The sequence below is a fragment of the Pteropus vampyrus genome, unplaced genomic scaffold (assembly GCF_000151845.1).
Source record: "Pteropus vampyrus isolate Shadow unplaced genomic scaffold, Pvam_2.0 Scaffold55, whole genome shotgun sequence".
NCBI lineage: Eukaryota > Metazoa > Chordata > Mammalia > Chiroptera > Pteropodidae > Pteropus > Pteropus vampyrus.
In genome coordinates, this window is record NW_011888836.1 from 6,121,759 (window position 1) to 6,138,260 (window position 16,502).

At 36.6% G+C, this 16,502-nt stretch overlaps 1 protein-coding gene and 1 pseudogene across 2 annotated transcripts; one reads left to right on the forward strand and one right to left on the reverse strand.

Moving 5' to 3' along the window:
- Positions 1 to 724: 724 nt before the first annotated feature.
- On the reverse strand, positions 725 to 16,502 carry SNRPD1 (small nuclear ribonucleoprotein D1 polypeptide). 2 transcript variants are annotated; one of them, XM_011360454.2, is made up of 4 exons: positions 16,361 to 16,502; positions 6,635 to 6,711; positions 4,366 to 4,557; positions 725 to 2,031 (listed from the first exon to the last, which is right to left on the reverse strand). In XM_011360454.2, exons 1-4 carry the CDS (start codon positions 16,372 to 16,374, stop codon positions 1,955 to 1,957), a joined length of 360 nt encoding a protein of 119 aa, XP_011358756.1. In that variant the 5' UTR covers positions 16,375 to 16,502; the 3' UTR covers positions 725 to 1,954. The 2 variants fall into 2 exon arrangements, with proteins under 2 accessions (XP_011358756.1, XP_011358755.1); XM_011360453.2 differs by lacking the exon at positions 16,361 to 16,502 and adding an exon at positions 13,295 to 13,500.
- On the forward strand, positions 8,367 to 11,090 carry LOC111739860 (annotated as a pseudogene).

Consider the following 16,502-nt stretch of genomic DNA (forward strand, 5'->3'; position numbering starts at 1 on the left):
AATGATAAAGACCAATATCAGACATACTTTTTTTTTATTGCTGTTTTAACTGTAATGTATCTAGAAAATGTTTGCTATTGGTTTAAGATGGACTTTCTTCATCATGTTAAAGTATCTTTCAGTTTAGTTAGGAATAAGTGCTGTTATTAAATGTCATTCTGACATTATAGAAGATCATATGAATTTTGTCTGACTGCTAAATACATTTCAAAATACTAAGCATTCTCACATAATCAACTTAATTATAAGAGATTAAAATATGCTGTGAAATTTGAATTTCTATTATTTCATTTATGGTGCTCTACCTAAATGCAAAATAAATTTAAAAAATCACTAAATTTCACAAAATCTTAAGCTTTAAAAGTTATAAAATACAGCAGCACTAAGATCCTGTGTACTTTTTTGGGGGGGAAGTGGAGCAAGAGAAGCATATTACAGTCTGGTCTGTTTTCCATTCATACTGCGGTGCTTCCTTTATAGCTAATAATGGCAATCAGTTCAGACAGCTTTTTCTTCACATGATTCCTTTTCATATAAAAATAATGACCAATAGTGGAATAAATTCAATATAGTAACCACTGTGGTTTAGTATTACATTTAAACTGTTACTAGACTGGTTTCACATCACAAACATCTAGACATTAAAACTCACAAAACATAAATACTTTTTGTTACATTGGCATATGACTGAAAATCAAAAAAAAAGAAACCAATACACAACAGATAATTTGGAGTACTCTTTATCATCAGAGTCCTCACAATTTGCAATTACTTATCAATGTTTATTTAATTCTTCTTCCCTTTTGGTCTATGAGCACTATGAGGGCAGGATTCAACTTATGTTTATTGGCTTCTGCTAGGTCTTTTTTTTGCTCTCTTCAAATCTCTCCACCTTGCTGCATCCCTGGGCTCCCTTGCCTTCCACGTGGGTTCAATAACACCAACAGATAAGAGGATGGAAAAGAATGAGACACGCAAACATACCACATACAAATGTTCTTGCTATTTCTCAATTTATGTAACCCTCTCAACAGGGCCTAAAACCTTTTTAGACAACGATCTTTGCAGAAAATTTCTTCACTTAAAAAACAAAACTCTACAAGCATAATTAAGTGAAAATACAAATTTAGTTGCCCCCAATCCTCAGTTACGTTTTTTTCTTTAAGCATGTAAACAAATGGTAAGTTTTACAAGCAATTGTATATGCTGAGAATTTTTCTCTAAACTTAACCAATTAAAACAATTTTTAAAAATCCCTATTAACACTGGAAAGAATCCAGTTTTGTCATCAAATAAAGTAGGTCTTTTTCCTTTGGTTCTCAAAGGACTCCTTGTAAAAGTACTTGATAAAGGTTACACTAACAGGTACATTCCACATTAACACATTTCAATCCAGGAGAATGTAAAACTATATTTTATGAGAGCCTACTGAAAACATAAAGCAAAACTAAAAAAATATTAACAATCAGGACAAAATCAATTACTCTTGAATTAGATGACTAATACCTTTTACTAAAGACCTAAGTCTCCATGGAGTAAAACTCAGGGCAGACTTTAGACCCCATTCCATAGAACGTTAGCTCCTGAAGTACTCTGAAAGTACATTACTTCACTTGTAAGGAAGGTTTTACAGAAAATGAGTCTAAGTAAAACAAAATTCATACTCAGTGCATGTGAAGTAAAAAGGTATATATTCTATACGTATTCATAGAAGAAATATTTTAGTTAAAAAAATTAAATGCCTGATCTAAGAATGGAATTCTTCTGAGACTGCCTAGCAGTAATGCTCGTTTCTTACTGTGTTAATGTGTGAATTATTAAAACTTAATTTGATATAGTCAATAGACAACTGTCCTACATTTATGTTTATTAAAAATTGACATAAACAAACAAAACCTGTACAAAAAAATATCCCAAATCACATATCACTTTGAAACAGTAATCTTGAGAGACATTATCGCCTAGGACCCCCTCTTCCTCTGCCCCGGCCACGTCCTCGTCCTCTTCCTCTGCCCCGGCCTCTTCCTGCAACTGAGGGAAGAAAAAAACAAGGCAGGGTAAATTCTCTTCTGTGCTCTTACCCAGAACCACAAAAAGCATCTACAGCCAAGAAAACTTTAACTCAGCTTCTCTTAAATGTGACCTTAGTTACTCCTGCCAACACATTATCATGCAGAACTAAGAACTGCTGGCCTATAGAGATTCTTTACTGTAACATTTATTTGTTTGAATATATTTACTGAGAAATTAATCAAGTTTTAAAATATTTTTTCTTTGTATGTCTCAAAATCATAAAATGAAACGCAAATCATTTGAACTTCACAAAATGCGATTATCATACCAATGGAACAGAACATGAACACCATGTGCCAGATTCTGTTACTGAATAGAATACACACAAGTTAATTGAAAGTCAATGAAATTTAAAAGTACTGTATCAAGTAACAACCAAGACTCTTAAAAATCTTAAGTCATTTGATCTAAGAATAACCTAGTATTTTAATCCATATAGCAATATCCCTGTCACTTGGTCATCCTAACTCTACTTGAATATCAGTGACTGAAAACTCATACCCAAATGAACTTATTTCATCTTGGACAGATATGAATGTCAGAAAAATCATGACATGGAGTTCAAGTCAGTCACATTCTGAATTTCTACCTATTATTTCCAGTCTTATTAATTAAAGCAATAGGGTAAGTCTAGGACTTCTGTTAAAACAAGGCAGATTGACCACACTCTCTAATTCCTTCTGAAATATTGTTCATATAGAAAAGAAATAAAAATGGAAAATACCCATAAGGACCACCTCCACCCCGCTGCATAAAAAAGCAAAGGAAACAGTGGTTGAAAGATTTCACTGAATTCTTAAGTCAGAAAGTAGATTTACAACAGTAAATGTTTAGTAAAAGAAGAATAATTCCTAAAAGACCTAGGACCTTGAAAACCAGGGGTGAGATGATGAGGCCACTGGGCTGAAAACAAAAAAATGGCTGACAACCCTTATGTGGAGCAGTAGACTGGCCAGTCCACTTTCCTGACTTGCAAAGCTAATGATTATTTCCTTAATAGATAAGAGAGAAAAGCTGTTCCTCAAGCTATAGGTTGAAACTTGAAAATTTTTAACTCAAAGAGAATAGAATAGAAAACTTAACGGCATTTGCATGTATTAAGACTAAGTCATTGTTCCAGCAACTTTTCTTTCAGCTATACGTATGAGTGGGTCATGGTGCAAAGTATAGTTCTTAGTGTGGGTGGAAGGAAAGTCTCAAAATCATTATATTAAGTGACTGTCTATAAAATACTGAGCCTCTTTCTCCTGCCCTGCTCCTATAATGCTGGCTGTGAGGTATACATCTCCCACAATAGGTGACTGGAATCTTATTGTGAGAAAACCAGCTTCAAAAAGATTTTCAGATACTGAAATCTGGGTCTCTTCATTGAAGAAACCAACTCATTTCTGAACCCACCCTACAGTGATACCCACTAGCCAAGGAGTCTAGCCTTCCTTCCCAGAATTTCTCTTTTTGGGTCCTTGTTAAATAATACATGGCCAAAGTGCAAGATACTTAAGACTTCAACTTAAAGACCAAATAAAGAGATTAAATAAAAAGAAACCAGAGAAAACAATGTTAAGTTCAGAATAAAACTTAAAAAAAAAATCCCAAAACTGTAATTAAAATCCTATCCGTTAATACCATATACAATAGTTTTCAGATAAGAAAAAATATATCCCTAAAATAAAAGATTCTCGAAAAGTCAGAGAAGGAGGAGGCTTGAAGATTAAGTATATGCTGGATTAGAGATTAAGTGCATGCTAGTTTAGAAGATTAAGGTCAAGGAAACTTCTCAGAAAACAGAACAAAAACAGAGAAAAATAAGAAAAGATAAATACTTAGAGAACCAGCCAGAAGACTCAATTATTAAGAATTCCAAGAAGAACAGATCAAAAGAGGAGAAATTTATCAACATTACAGAAGTAAATTTCTTAGCTCTAAAAGTCAAGAATATCCATACTGAAAGGGTGTACCAGGTACCCAGGAAAAGAATGGAGGAAAAAAGAGAGGACAAGGAAAGACCCCAAGCCAAGTCATTAAAAAATTTCATACCAGGAAAAAGATTCAGTCTTCTGAAGTGTGTAGGTGGTGGTGGACCAGGCCACACACAAAAGTATAGGAAGAGTGGCATTAGTGTTTTAATAATAACGCCAGTAACAATAATAAATACTATACGAACTTGTGGCAACTAAAGGCAATTAAAAAAAAAAAAAAGACCTGTGTTGTTTGCAAATGTTTATATTTTGAATAGTGGATTATGGTATAAAAACACCATTCACAAAAACATTTATAATCCTTCAAACTTACCAGCTTCCCTTTTCTTAGATTTCACCTTTGGTTCAACATCCACAAGTAGCGTATCCAGAGGTAAGCTGTCTGGCAGAATAAAATATCGAATGTTATTTCCTCGAATACTCAGTGTTTCCAGTTGTACAGGTTCTCGGTTCTTCAGGGTCATTTTCACAGCCTTAAGATGCGTATTCATGCTGACATCTACACCTAGAGAGAAAAAAAGAGGGCAATTGTTAGCACGATAAGGCAACCAATTATGCTATCAAGTTACCAACTTACCATAAATATATTACAAGAGTACTGTTCTGCTACATTGCAGGTGTCCATGACATAATTACGTGAAGCTGGTAAATGGAGGGATACTCTCGGCATAAATAAAAAACCTTCCCTTTGTAGAGACTTTTCCTAGCATGTTATAGTTTTGCATATGTGTACAGCAATGAATACAGCAAGCCATGGAGGAACCCTACTATACATGCCTACTCCCACTGTCCCCATGCATTCTCCTATTTCAGGGTAGACAATGTCTATTGCGTAGTTCTCCCATTGTCTCCATAACTTCCTTATACCACATTCCACCAAGCTTTCACCTTTGCTTTAAAAATAGTCGTCTTATGTACAGTAATAGTTTTCCTTATTACCAGGAATTTAACATACCCTTTTTTAAAAAAGAGTGTTACTTTTTTTTGCTAATATTGGATTACTAAGTTGAAAAGTTTTTGAGTGCTCTTTCTCAAACTATTTTTTCCATTAAGTCACAATTTTTAGTATAAGATTTTGCAAAATAAAAGCAAGATTTTCTAGGATGAATATATGGTATTACAGTAGAAATACCTGATTCTTGGGGAATCCTTACCAATATTTCTGAACAAACAGTATAACTAAAGATCTAGTTAATTTCTATCACTAGAAAGTTAAGGTCAGAAAAACATGAATTCTCTTAACTTTCACAACATCCATCTCAAATCTATTGTCTTATTATTATGTTTTCCTCCCTTCTTCCAGTCAAAGAAGAGGTCCTCTTCTTTCCCAAAATTAATATAGTCTTGATCCATCAAGGGAGAAGAAAAAAAATAGGATTCATGAGCTGCTTCTATGTTCTGGGAACTGCATGCTTAGACATTTTAATTTAATCCTTAATATCCCTATGGTAAGTAAGTAGCATGATTACTTCTACTGTGAGGACTAAAATATTTATTCAAAAAGGATATATACAAGATATTTGAAATAATGGTTGTCAGTAGAGGAGAAAAGTAGATTTTTACTAGATTTTGCTTCCCCAACTTACTGAACTCCCCCTCAAACATCATCTATTAAGTACCTACTATATGTTAGGCAAACCTTGCATTATGTTATTTTTGTGTTTGTGTCTTCCGTCACTAGACTGAGTTCCTAAAAAGCAGAGCTCAGGAAAAAGCAGATTAAATCACTGTATACAGAATTTTAACAGGACAGCAATTACACTTCTTCAGATATGGTCAAAGACTATATCAAAACCTTACACTGATTTCTTTCCACAGTAACTGGCACTGCAAAGTTCTAGTATACTCAAAAATAATACTGTATGTTTCTCTTGGTTTACTCAATGCTTGATATATGCGTTAAAAATTATTTATAAATTTATAATTTAAATATTTCATTAGGCTCATTAATTCATTTGAAACTTTGTAGTTCTGGAGGGGGAACACCTACTATGAGTGAATCTCAGTGGCCTTAAAATATAAAACTACATAAATAATATCATTAAATAATATCATTAAAGCAAATAGACACGTAAAAAGTCTGAAATACTCCAAAATGTTGTGCCAAGTGATTGCCTTAGTAATGTAAAATTATGGTTCCTCGCCACACCCTCTCCATTTCCTACATATTTTTTTTTTTTACTCAAGATAATCAGACATGGAAACCTCAACCTCTATCTTCAAGAACTTTAAAATCTAACAGGGGACACGAAATTCTAATAAAAGTAAAATGTAGTTTGGAAGATGTAACATTCCAGGCAGAAGGACATACACAGGCAAAAGCATGAAAGGCACAAAAATCAGGAAAACAGAGGTCACGTATAGGATAACAAGTTATCCAGTTTGGTCTTAACACAAATACTTAAGGTAAGGCTTAAGTAAGAAGGTCCATGAAATGATCCAAACCAAAAAAAAAAAAAAAAAAAGAGAGAGAGAGATCTGTATTACAATAATGTTCATTTAGTAATCAAACAAATAATTCTGGCCTGCAAGTGGAAGAGATGGAAAAAATAAAGTGTTATAAAGCAGTCCAACCTCCATACCTGTGATTGTTCCATGGACCTGTGTCCCATTCTTTAATTCGATGGTTACAGTTTCATGACTCAATTTCATCAAAAATCTATAAAGACAGTAAGAATAAAATAATAAATTTTCACATTTAACACTTTAAAATCATGTTTATTAAGTCAAAGGGTAAAATTTCTAGACGTTGAAAATCTGTTTAGATACTATCTGTATCAATTTCTATTAATAATCTACATAAAATTTCAGCTTTCCCTGAATTAAAACCTTAACATTTAAAAGGAACATAATAATAACAGAAACTGTCATTTGGACATTTCTGATTCTCCAAAACAGTGGTCCCCAAACTTTTTGGCACCAGGGACCAGTGCGCCTATGAGAATCTAATGTCTGATGATCTGACGTGGAGCTGAAGTGATGATGCTAGCACTAGGGAGCAGCTGCAAATACAGATGAAGTTCCGCTCTCTTACCAGCTGCACACCTCAGGCTGTGCTGCCCAGTTCCTAACAGGCCATGGACAGCCATGGACCGGAACCGGTCCACAGCCTGAGGGTTGGGGACCCCCGCTCTAACCATTATGCAGCATCCATGCAGAGATTCTAAAGTTGTTATAAGCCACCAAATTGAAATCAAGAAATTATATGGATGAAGGTGGTCGAAAGGTACAAACTTCCAGTTACAAATAAATATGTATTGGGGGTGTAATGTACAACATGCTGTGCGGTATACTGGAAAGCTGCTAAGAGAGTAATCTCAAAAGTTCTCATCACAAGGAAAAAAACTTTTTTGGGGGGTATCTATATGAATGATGGTTGTTTACTAAACTTACTGTGGTAATCATTTCGAAATATATGTAAGTCAAGTAATTAAGATATACATCTTAACCATGTACAGTGCAGTATGTCAATTATACCTCACTAAAAATGAAAGAAAAAATTATAATTGGTAGTAAAAGATTACATGCTTATTGTATATGCACAATAAAGTAAAAATCTCTTTTTAACCCCCTCCATGTGTGTGGGGATATTCTTCTACACCATTTTCTATCCATTCATAAGCATATACATAAAATGTTTTCACGTAATCTGGGCCAGACCTTTAATGACTTCGATAACTTGTAGTTCTCATTTAGCAGTTTATATTATGACATTTTCATGCCTATACACACACACACACACACACACACACACACACACACACACACATAGATATATAGCTACCCCAAATCCTTTTATGCAAACCCTCATCAACACTAATTGTTACCAATCTTCTAAATTTCTATCAATTTGAAAGGGAAAAAGGAGCAATTTGCTTTTACCTATTACTTGCGAAGTTGAATAGCTTTTAATGGGACATCTGGATTTCTTTTGTGAATACCTATTCACATTATTCACACATTTTCAACTACATTGAATTTTTCTTTCATTTTTTACCAGTTTGCCACAGCCATTCAAGTTTGTGGTTTTCTTTAGTCATATATATATATATTTTAAAATTTTCCATTGTTAAGTTTATTATTTTTTAAAATTTTCCATTGTTAAATTTGGGTATATATTTGTTTGGTAAGATGGTTCCCATCCCCAGATTGTAAAAAGTCTCTTATTTTCCTCTAGGTTTATATTTAGAATTTTAATCCATCTGGAATTCATCTCTTTTCTATGCAGTGTGAGGTAGAAATTTGCCTTTATTATTTTCCCCAACTGGATAGCCAGGTGCCTCAATGTTTACTGAATAATCCATCCATTCCCCACTTCATCTAATCTTTTGTTCTCCCCAACTTTTTATTATGAAACACTGCAGAGGAAGAAAAGTTGAAGAATTCACCAATTACTGAAATGTTGCCATCTGTGTGTTCCCCTATACACACCTTAGTTTCATATCATCTAAAAGTAAATTTGCAGGCACTTCAGCACGTATTTTCTAATGAGAGCATTCTCTCACGTAACCATTAATATCACATCTAGAAAAATGAATAGTCCCACAGTATGATCTAATATGCAATCTATATTCACGGTTTCTAATCTTTAATACGTACTTTGTACAGCCTATCATAGCATCTATCACACTAAATGGTACATATAGGATTACCTATTTTTCCCTCTATTACAGTGTTGTTGAGGGTAAGGTTTATGACTTGTAATCTAATCCTGGATTGTAATAGGCACTGAAACTTTTGGCTGAAATATTTCAATAATAGAAACCAGCCTTAAAATACTTTAGTAGTGGTATAGAAAGCCACAAAAAAAAGGGAAACCAGCATTCTGCTATGGCAGCCAATGAGAAGTAGCAGCCATGGCTCTGTGCTACCCCGCAGCCGTGGGCCTCAACAAGAGCCAAAAGGTGACCGAAAATGTGAGCAACCCAGGCACAACTACCACTACGGGAACCTCATCAAGCATGCCAAGTTCATGCGCGACAAGATCTGAGAGGTGTGCGGCTTTGCCCTCTATGAGCAGCACCATGGAGCTGCTCAAGGTCTCTAAGGATATGGGGGCCCTGAAGTTCATCAAGAAAAAGGTGAGGACACACATCCGAGCCAAGAGAAGAGAGAAGAGCGGAGCAATGTCCTTGCAACCGTGAGGAAGGCAGCAGCTAAGAAGGACTAAGCCGCATCCCTTCTGTGTGTAATAAAACCTTTTCAGAAAAAAAAAGGTGGGGGGGGAGAGGAAATTAGACCAGTGTGTTGAATCCTTTTTCCTATTTGCTGTCAAGAAGTCTCTCAATGAACTGGTACTGCTTTATTTCACCAGACAAGAATTCTTTAACTTAGCTCTAAATTTAATAATCACTTATAACTATATTAGCTTAGAATTTTCACCTAATAGTTTACTTCCATTATCAAGTTTTGGGGTTTTAAAAAATCTTTTAGGAGCATTTGACATCTTGCTTCCTAGCAATGTCATCGGTTTGATTTAAACAAAATCTTATAAAAATTTTAAAAAATGTCCTATTTTTATTGACCCACTCATTAACTTTTACTTTTGTAAAAGCTCTTTCAAATCATTTTTGGAAGTAGGCAGGATTAAAGTAAAAATATAATACCTTAGTAATCAAGCAATCTACCACATGGAAGTAAAAAGGAAAACCAGAAAGCAAAAGACATCTGAAACAATTAAAACACATTTGAGAAAGTCCAAAAACATTTCTTTGATAAATAGTATTTATCATTATATATTAATGGCAGTCCCTGTGCTGGGTAACGAGGATTAAAAATGAATAAGAAGAGTAGTCCCCCCAAGGAGCTCAAACTCTAGTAGGAAGGACACATATAAGATATTTTAAAAGCAACTAAATTGTAAAACCCCATGGAGATATACACAGGTTTTTACTAGGCACATAATGTAGCATGGGTAGGAGGGAGTCAGATCTTAGTAGACTTCTAGTAAGAAGCCTGAAAAGGTGGAAATACACAGCAAAAAAAGACAAGAGCAAAGATATAGTAGTAAGGAACAGCACAATGTACAGAGAAATTATAGGTACTACCAATGGAAGAAATACTAAGTCAAGAGAATGAGTAGGGAAGTTAGGCAAGGTCCTTTTGTGGAGAGCCCAAGCTCTGTTAAAGAAGTCCTCTAGGAGAGATACGGGAGGGTTTTCATCAATGAAATACAGTGCCAGGGTCACATTCACACTGGAAGACAAATTAGGTGGCTAGAGCAGTACAGAGGATAAAGTTACAGTAATCAAGACATAGGAACAACAAACAGATCAATGAAACAGAATAAGGTCCAGAAATAGACCCACAATCATATAGTCAAGGTGCTCATGGGACTGCCAAAGCAGTCCGATGGGTAAAGAAAACCCTTTTCAATAAATGCTGATATCCATAATAGGAATTTATATTCTATAATAGGAATTTATATTCCATAATAATATGGAATAACTGGAAATTCATATCGAAAAAATGAACCTGGACTCCCAACACACACCACCTGCCAAAATTAATTGAAGATGGATCACAAACCTTAAAAGTTAAAATTATAAAGCTTTTAGAGGAAAATATTGGAGAATAATTTCATGGTTTGAGGGTAGGCAAGTTTCTTTAACGGTAGATACAGAGCAATAACCATAAAAGAAAAAGCTGGTAAATTAAGACTTCCTCAAAATAAACTCTGCTCACCAAAGACATTACTAAGGAAACGAACAAGCAAACCACAAATTGAGAGAAATTTTATGACAAAAGACTAATGTGCATAATACATAAAGAATCGCTACAACTCTTGTAATTAAAAGAAAAAACACAATCAAAATCCAACTCTTCACAAAGATGGCGAATAAGCAGGTGACAAAGTACTCTACATCATTAGTCACAACTATACTACTGCTACTAAACGAGCACTAAAATGGCTAAAATTAAACTGACAACAACAAATGCTGGTGAGGGTGTGGAGCAATTGGAATTCTAATATACTGTTGGTGGGACTGTAAAATGATACAACCACTAAGGATAATGAACTGGCCGCTTCTTATGAAACTAAATGTATACCTATACTATGATTCAGCAGCTCCACTTCTAAGCAATTACCTGAAAGAAAATGGAAAAGAAAGACTTGCACGAGAATGTTCAAAGCCGTTTTAAAGAAAATATGTAAATAACTTTTAAACAGACAGTGGACTACTATTCACTAATAAAAAGAAACAAGTTAATGATGCAAGCCACGATGTGGATGATGAGTAAAAAAAAAAGAACTCATACTTCATGATTCCAAATATATAAAATTCTAGTACAAGCAAAACTAAGAAGAAATTGGCTGCTTTGAGGTGGGGGTGGGAGAGGTATGGAACCAGAGACTGGAAAGGGTTTGAGGAAGCTGAGGTTTTAGTAATGTTCCATATCTTGATGGTGGTATAAATTTTTCAAGAATGGGAAATGTACACTAAATTTCATTCTATATTTACCTCAAGAGGTAATAAAAAACCATGGGTGAAAAAAGGGAGCCTGAACAGCTCAGTGGTGGCAATTGGAATGGTAGGGAGGGTATCGTGGGCAGCAGAAATAGACACTATAATTTCAGCCTAGAAACCAAAGAGATTGGAATTCTTTTCTGATGACTCCTTCATTATCTGAATTATTTCTATTTACTGAGATTTAGATATTCAGATAATAATCAAATATTCAGATAACATGGTATCCTTCAGTATCCAAATGCACATTATTTAAATCGAAAAAACAAAGAGAACTGGATAGAGAAATACTTCTATTAGGTAGATAAAAATGTCAAAACAGGGCAATTTATCAGGTATCAGAATTATCTAGATAGGAAGAAGTCAAGATGATTCCCAGGTTTTCGGTTAGGGTGACAGTAAGATGACAGTGCCACCAACTGAGGTACAGAAATAAAAAAGTCAACTGAAAATGTGAACCAGTTAGACAAACACCCATTTTCTTGGTGCAAAATACATTCTCCAGTAAGAAGAAATTTTGTTTCTATATTCTAAGACACAGAATAGGATTCAATACAGCCTTTAAATTTACAAAAAAATTTTGTTACAAGGCATATCTTTAAAAGAGACAAACTGATTCCAAAGAGTATGCCAAGTACTGAGAAACTGCTCAAAAATATACTTTAAATTCTGAGACGTTTTCATCCAGTTACAGTACAAATAAAAACAGATTAAAAGTTAACCTTAAATGCCCTCTCTATAAACTCCACTCTGAAGGGTTTTATGTTATTTCAATTTTATGTTATGTTATTTCAAATTTACTTGTCTGTCTTCACCACAAAACAGAAAGTTCCAACAAGGCAGGGATTTTACTTTTAATGAAATACATTACCAGCGAACAGTGTAACAGGCGACGCTGAGAATCCTTGACTCAATAGGCAATAAACTAGCTGAATTAGAATCGTTGGCTTAGTTATTATTAACCTTGAGGTTCTCAGCCTCAAGAAAAAATACTAAAACCAAATATATCAGTAGGTTTACTAACCAAGTTTAAACACGAGATATAAAATGGAAGAAATACTGATTATTCTTGTAATCAACCATGAATATGTAAAGCGATTCTGCCTCAAGTTGGGAGGTTTTTTCCTAAATCCAAGGCCCACTCTATGGTGAATGCTGAATAACCTTAAGTCTAGAGAGTATCAAAAAATAAACTAAAAAAATAACTTATAAAGTCCATCCTTGATTTAAAACATTTCGGAAATGGGTTTCATTATTCTCGAGAAACCCCTGCAGCTTTAAGTACTCTTTTAAAACGCTTTAATTTAAACTATTTATGCAGAACATACAATTTTTCCTTATGTCTCCCACGTTCTCACGGAGCACGGCCCTAGTTATATTTCCTGGTTCCTGAGAGCTGAGATGAGCCCGAAAAGTAACCTAGAGTACGAGTTCTACGCGAAATGCAAATCGGTAGGTAACCGAAAGCAAGATCTTGTAAGCCTGGCGCTGCACCTTTAAGGCCTCTGAAACACTGAGTGGGAAGAAACGGCTCGGCCTTTACGTCCAACTCTTGGAAGACACGCCGGACCCCAGCGCGACCCAGTCTGAAAGCCAGGCCGGAGTGCCGGCGCAGCCAAGATAGGGCGGGAGCGACGGGCGCCGGAGAACGTTAGCAGGCCGCACGCGCACGCACGCGGCTTTCGCGCCTCCAGTAACTAGGGCAGCCCAGCCACCCGCTCACGGCCCAAACTGTCCCTTCACAGCCCTCAATCTGCTTGGTCACCTCATTACCTCACGAGCTTCATCCTAGCGGCGCCGTCACTCCTTCGGTCTGAGAATGCACAAAACCCGACAACCAAGGGCCTACGGACAGGAGTATGAATGGCCGGAAACGCCTACTCCCGGGGCTGCAACGTAAAGAGCGCGCGGAGCGCTGCGAACGCACGGCGGAAGCGCCGAGGCCGCGCTGAGTCGCACTCCTTTCCGCCCCCGAGGAGCGCTACTGCGGCCCCTGGCGACTGGAGGTGTGCTTTGCGACTGCTAAGGGCGTTTGGGGCGGGTCTAGGGGGGAAATTTCCTATTAGAGGGAGATTTGAGGAGATTATATTCAATTAGTGGGCACTTCAGAATGGCAGTCCGGCTTGTATTATGTAACGGCAAGTATATCCGTAAGCGAAAGGAAGTTCTGAGAGAAGCTCAAAGAATTATGCTAATTCTGCTTCCAAACCAGGAACTTCAGCGTTACTTGATGGACCTGAAGAAAATCACAGTTTACCTAATTATTTTCACTTTCGATTCTGGTCTCGGACCTCAAAAGGGTACCCTACATTGCCCAGAGATCGTGTTATGCTTCTTTAATAAGCTCACAAACTATTTCATACTTTCTTCTCTCCCTCTCAAGCATTGTACAGCTCCTCTCCCAAATTACTCCCTGCTAATGTTTTCTACTTCTTCGAGAAAACAAGCCATTCTTCTACTTCCTGTTACAAGGGTAGAAATATTATTGCTCCTTCCAAAGGCAAATTCCTCTAAGTTGTATTATGGATCGCTCATTTTCTCAAAAATTTCAGTCCTTCAGTTATCCCCTTCTAACCTGAATTATCAATTTCTCCTCTACTAGATTTTTTTCATCAGCATGCAAATTTACCTTAAAAGCAAAATTCTCTGATGCAGCTCTGGCTACTGCCAGATTTCTTTCACAGAAAAACTTAAGTGAGCTGTCAATACCTCTTTTTATCACCTCCAATTCACTTTTCAAACTACACTGAAACTGCTTTTCTAAAGACCAAAAGCCTCCAAGACAAACTTCTGTTCTCATCTTACTCAACAGCTCAGCAGCATTCAACACAAACACCCTCCTTTGTTGGCTTCCAAAACATCAAGTGCACCAGAGGTTATTCTTACCCCACCAGCTACTCTTTCTAGGTCTCATTAGCTGTCTCATCCTCTACTGAGCCATTACATATCGGGGCTCTCTCCTTTTGGATACCATCTCATTTAGCTTAGGTGATCTCCTCCAAACCCATGGCTTTAATTTGTATCTCCAGCCTGGACTTCATCCCTGATCATTTGAAATCTTGGATGTTGTAAGGCAATGTTCATCAAACTTTAATGTGCATGGGATTCATCTTGGAGTAAACTTTAGAATGAAAATTCAAATTCAGTTGGTGTGAGCTCTGAAATTCTGCACTTCTAATGTTAAAGAGAAAAATCTACAAGCTCCAAATGGCAACACTTATGCTAAAAGCTCAAGCTACCAAGATTTTGTACATGATCTAATTGCAATTTCAACCTCTTCCAGAAATATAATCTTAATTAACCAGTCAGGAATTTTCTGGTCATACATCAGTAAGATAATCTGACACCTAGGCCATCTCCATCCCCCATAGAAAGAAGAGGCAACCTATATGATTCCCCAAAGTAAAAGATGTCTTGGATAGGAAGAAGTCAAGATGATTCCCAGGTTTTCGGTTAGGGTGACAGTAAGATGACAGTGCCATCAACTGAGGTACAGAAATAAAAAAGTCAACTGAAAATGTGAACCAGTTAGACAAACACCCATTTTCTTGGTGCAAAATACATTCTCCAGTAAGAAGAAATTTTGTTTCTATATTCTAAGACACAGAATAGGATTCAATACAGCCTTTAAATTTACAAAAAAATTTTGTTACAAGGCATATCTTTAAAAGAGACAAACTGATTCCAAAGAGTATGCCAAGTACTGAGAAACTGCTCAAAAATATACTTTAAATTCTGAGACGTTTTCATCCAGTTACAGTACAAATAAAAACAGATTAAAAGTTAACCTTAAATGCCCTCTCTATAAACTCCACTCTGAAGGGTTTTATGTTATTTCAATTTTATGTTATGTTATTTCAAATTTACTTGTCTGTCTTCACCACAAAACAGAAAGTTCCAACAAGGCAGGGATTTTACTTTTAATGAAATACATTACCAGCGAACAGTGTAACAGGCGACGCTGAGAATCCTTGACTCAATAGGCAATAAACTAGCTGAATTAGAATCGTTGGCTTAGTTATTATTAACCTTGAGGTTCTCAGCCTCAAGAAAAAATACTAAAACCAAATATATCAGTAGGTTTACTAACCAAGTTTAAACACGAGATATAAAATGGAAGAAATACTGATTATTCTTGTAATCAACCATGAATATGTAAAGCGATTCTGCCTCAAGTTGGGAGGTTTTTTCCTAAATCCAAGGCCCACTCTATGGTGAATGCTGAATAACCTTAAGTCTAGAGAGTATCAAAAAATAAACTAAAAAAATAACTTATAAAGTCCATCCTTGATTTAAAACATTTCGGAAATGGGTTTCATTATTCTCGAGAAACCCCTGCAGCTTTAAGTACTCTTTTAAAACGCTTTAATTTAAACTATTTATGCAGAACATACAATTTTTCCTTATGTCTCCCACGTTCTCACGGAGCACGGCCCTAGTTATATTTCCTGGTTCCTGAGAGCTGAGATGAGCCCGAAAAGTAACCTAGAGTACGAGTTCTACGCGAAATGCAAATCGGTAGGTAACCGAAAGCAAGATCTTGTAAGCCTGGCGCTGCACCTTTAAGGCCTCTGAAACACTGAGTGGGAAGAAACGGCTCGGCCTTTACGTCCAACTCTTGGAAGACACGCCGGACCCCAGCGCGACCCAGTCTGAAAGCCAGGCCGGAGTGCCGGCGCAGCCAAGATAGGGCGGGAGCGACGGGCGCCGGAGAACGTTAGCAGGCCGCACGCGCACGCACGCGGCTTTCGCGCCTCCAGTAACTAGGGCAGCCCAGCCACCCGCTCACGGCCCAAACTGTCCCTTCACAGCCCTCAATCTGCTTGGTCACCTCATTACCTCACGAGCTTCATCCTAGCGGCGCCGTCACTCCTTCGGTCTGAGAATGCACAAAACCCGACAACCAAGGGCCTACGGACAGGAGTATGAATGGCCGGAAACGCCTACTCCCGGGGCTGCAACGTAAAGAGCGCGCGGAGCG

Excerpts from the sequence above, each read along its gene's own strand:
- SNRPD1 (XM_011360454.2), bottom strand. Across the intron at positions 4,558-6,634 it reads GGTCCATGGAACAATCACAG|GTGTAGATGTCAGCATGAAT; the intron begins GTATGGAGGTTG and ends TTTTCTCTCTAG. Across the intron at positions 2,032-4,365 it reads ATCTAAGAAAAGGGAAGCTG|TTGCAGGAAGAGGCCGGGGC; the intron begins GTAAGTTTGAAG and ends TTCTTCCCTCAG.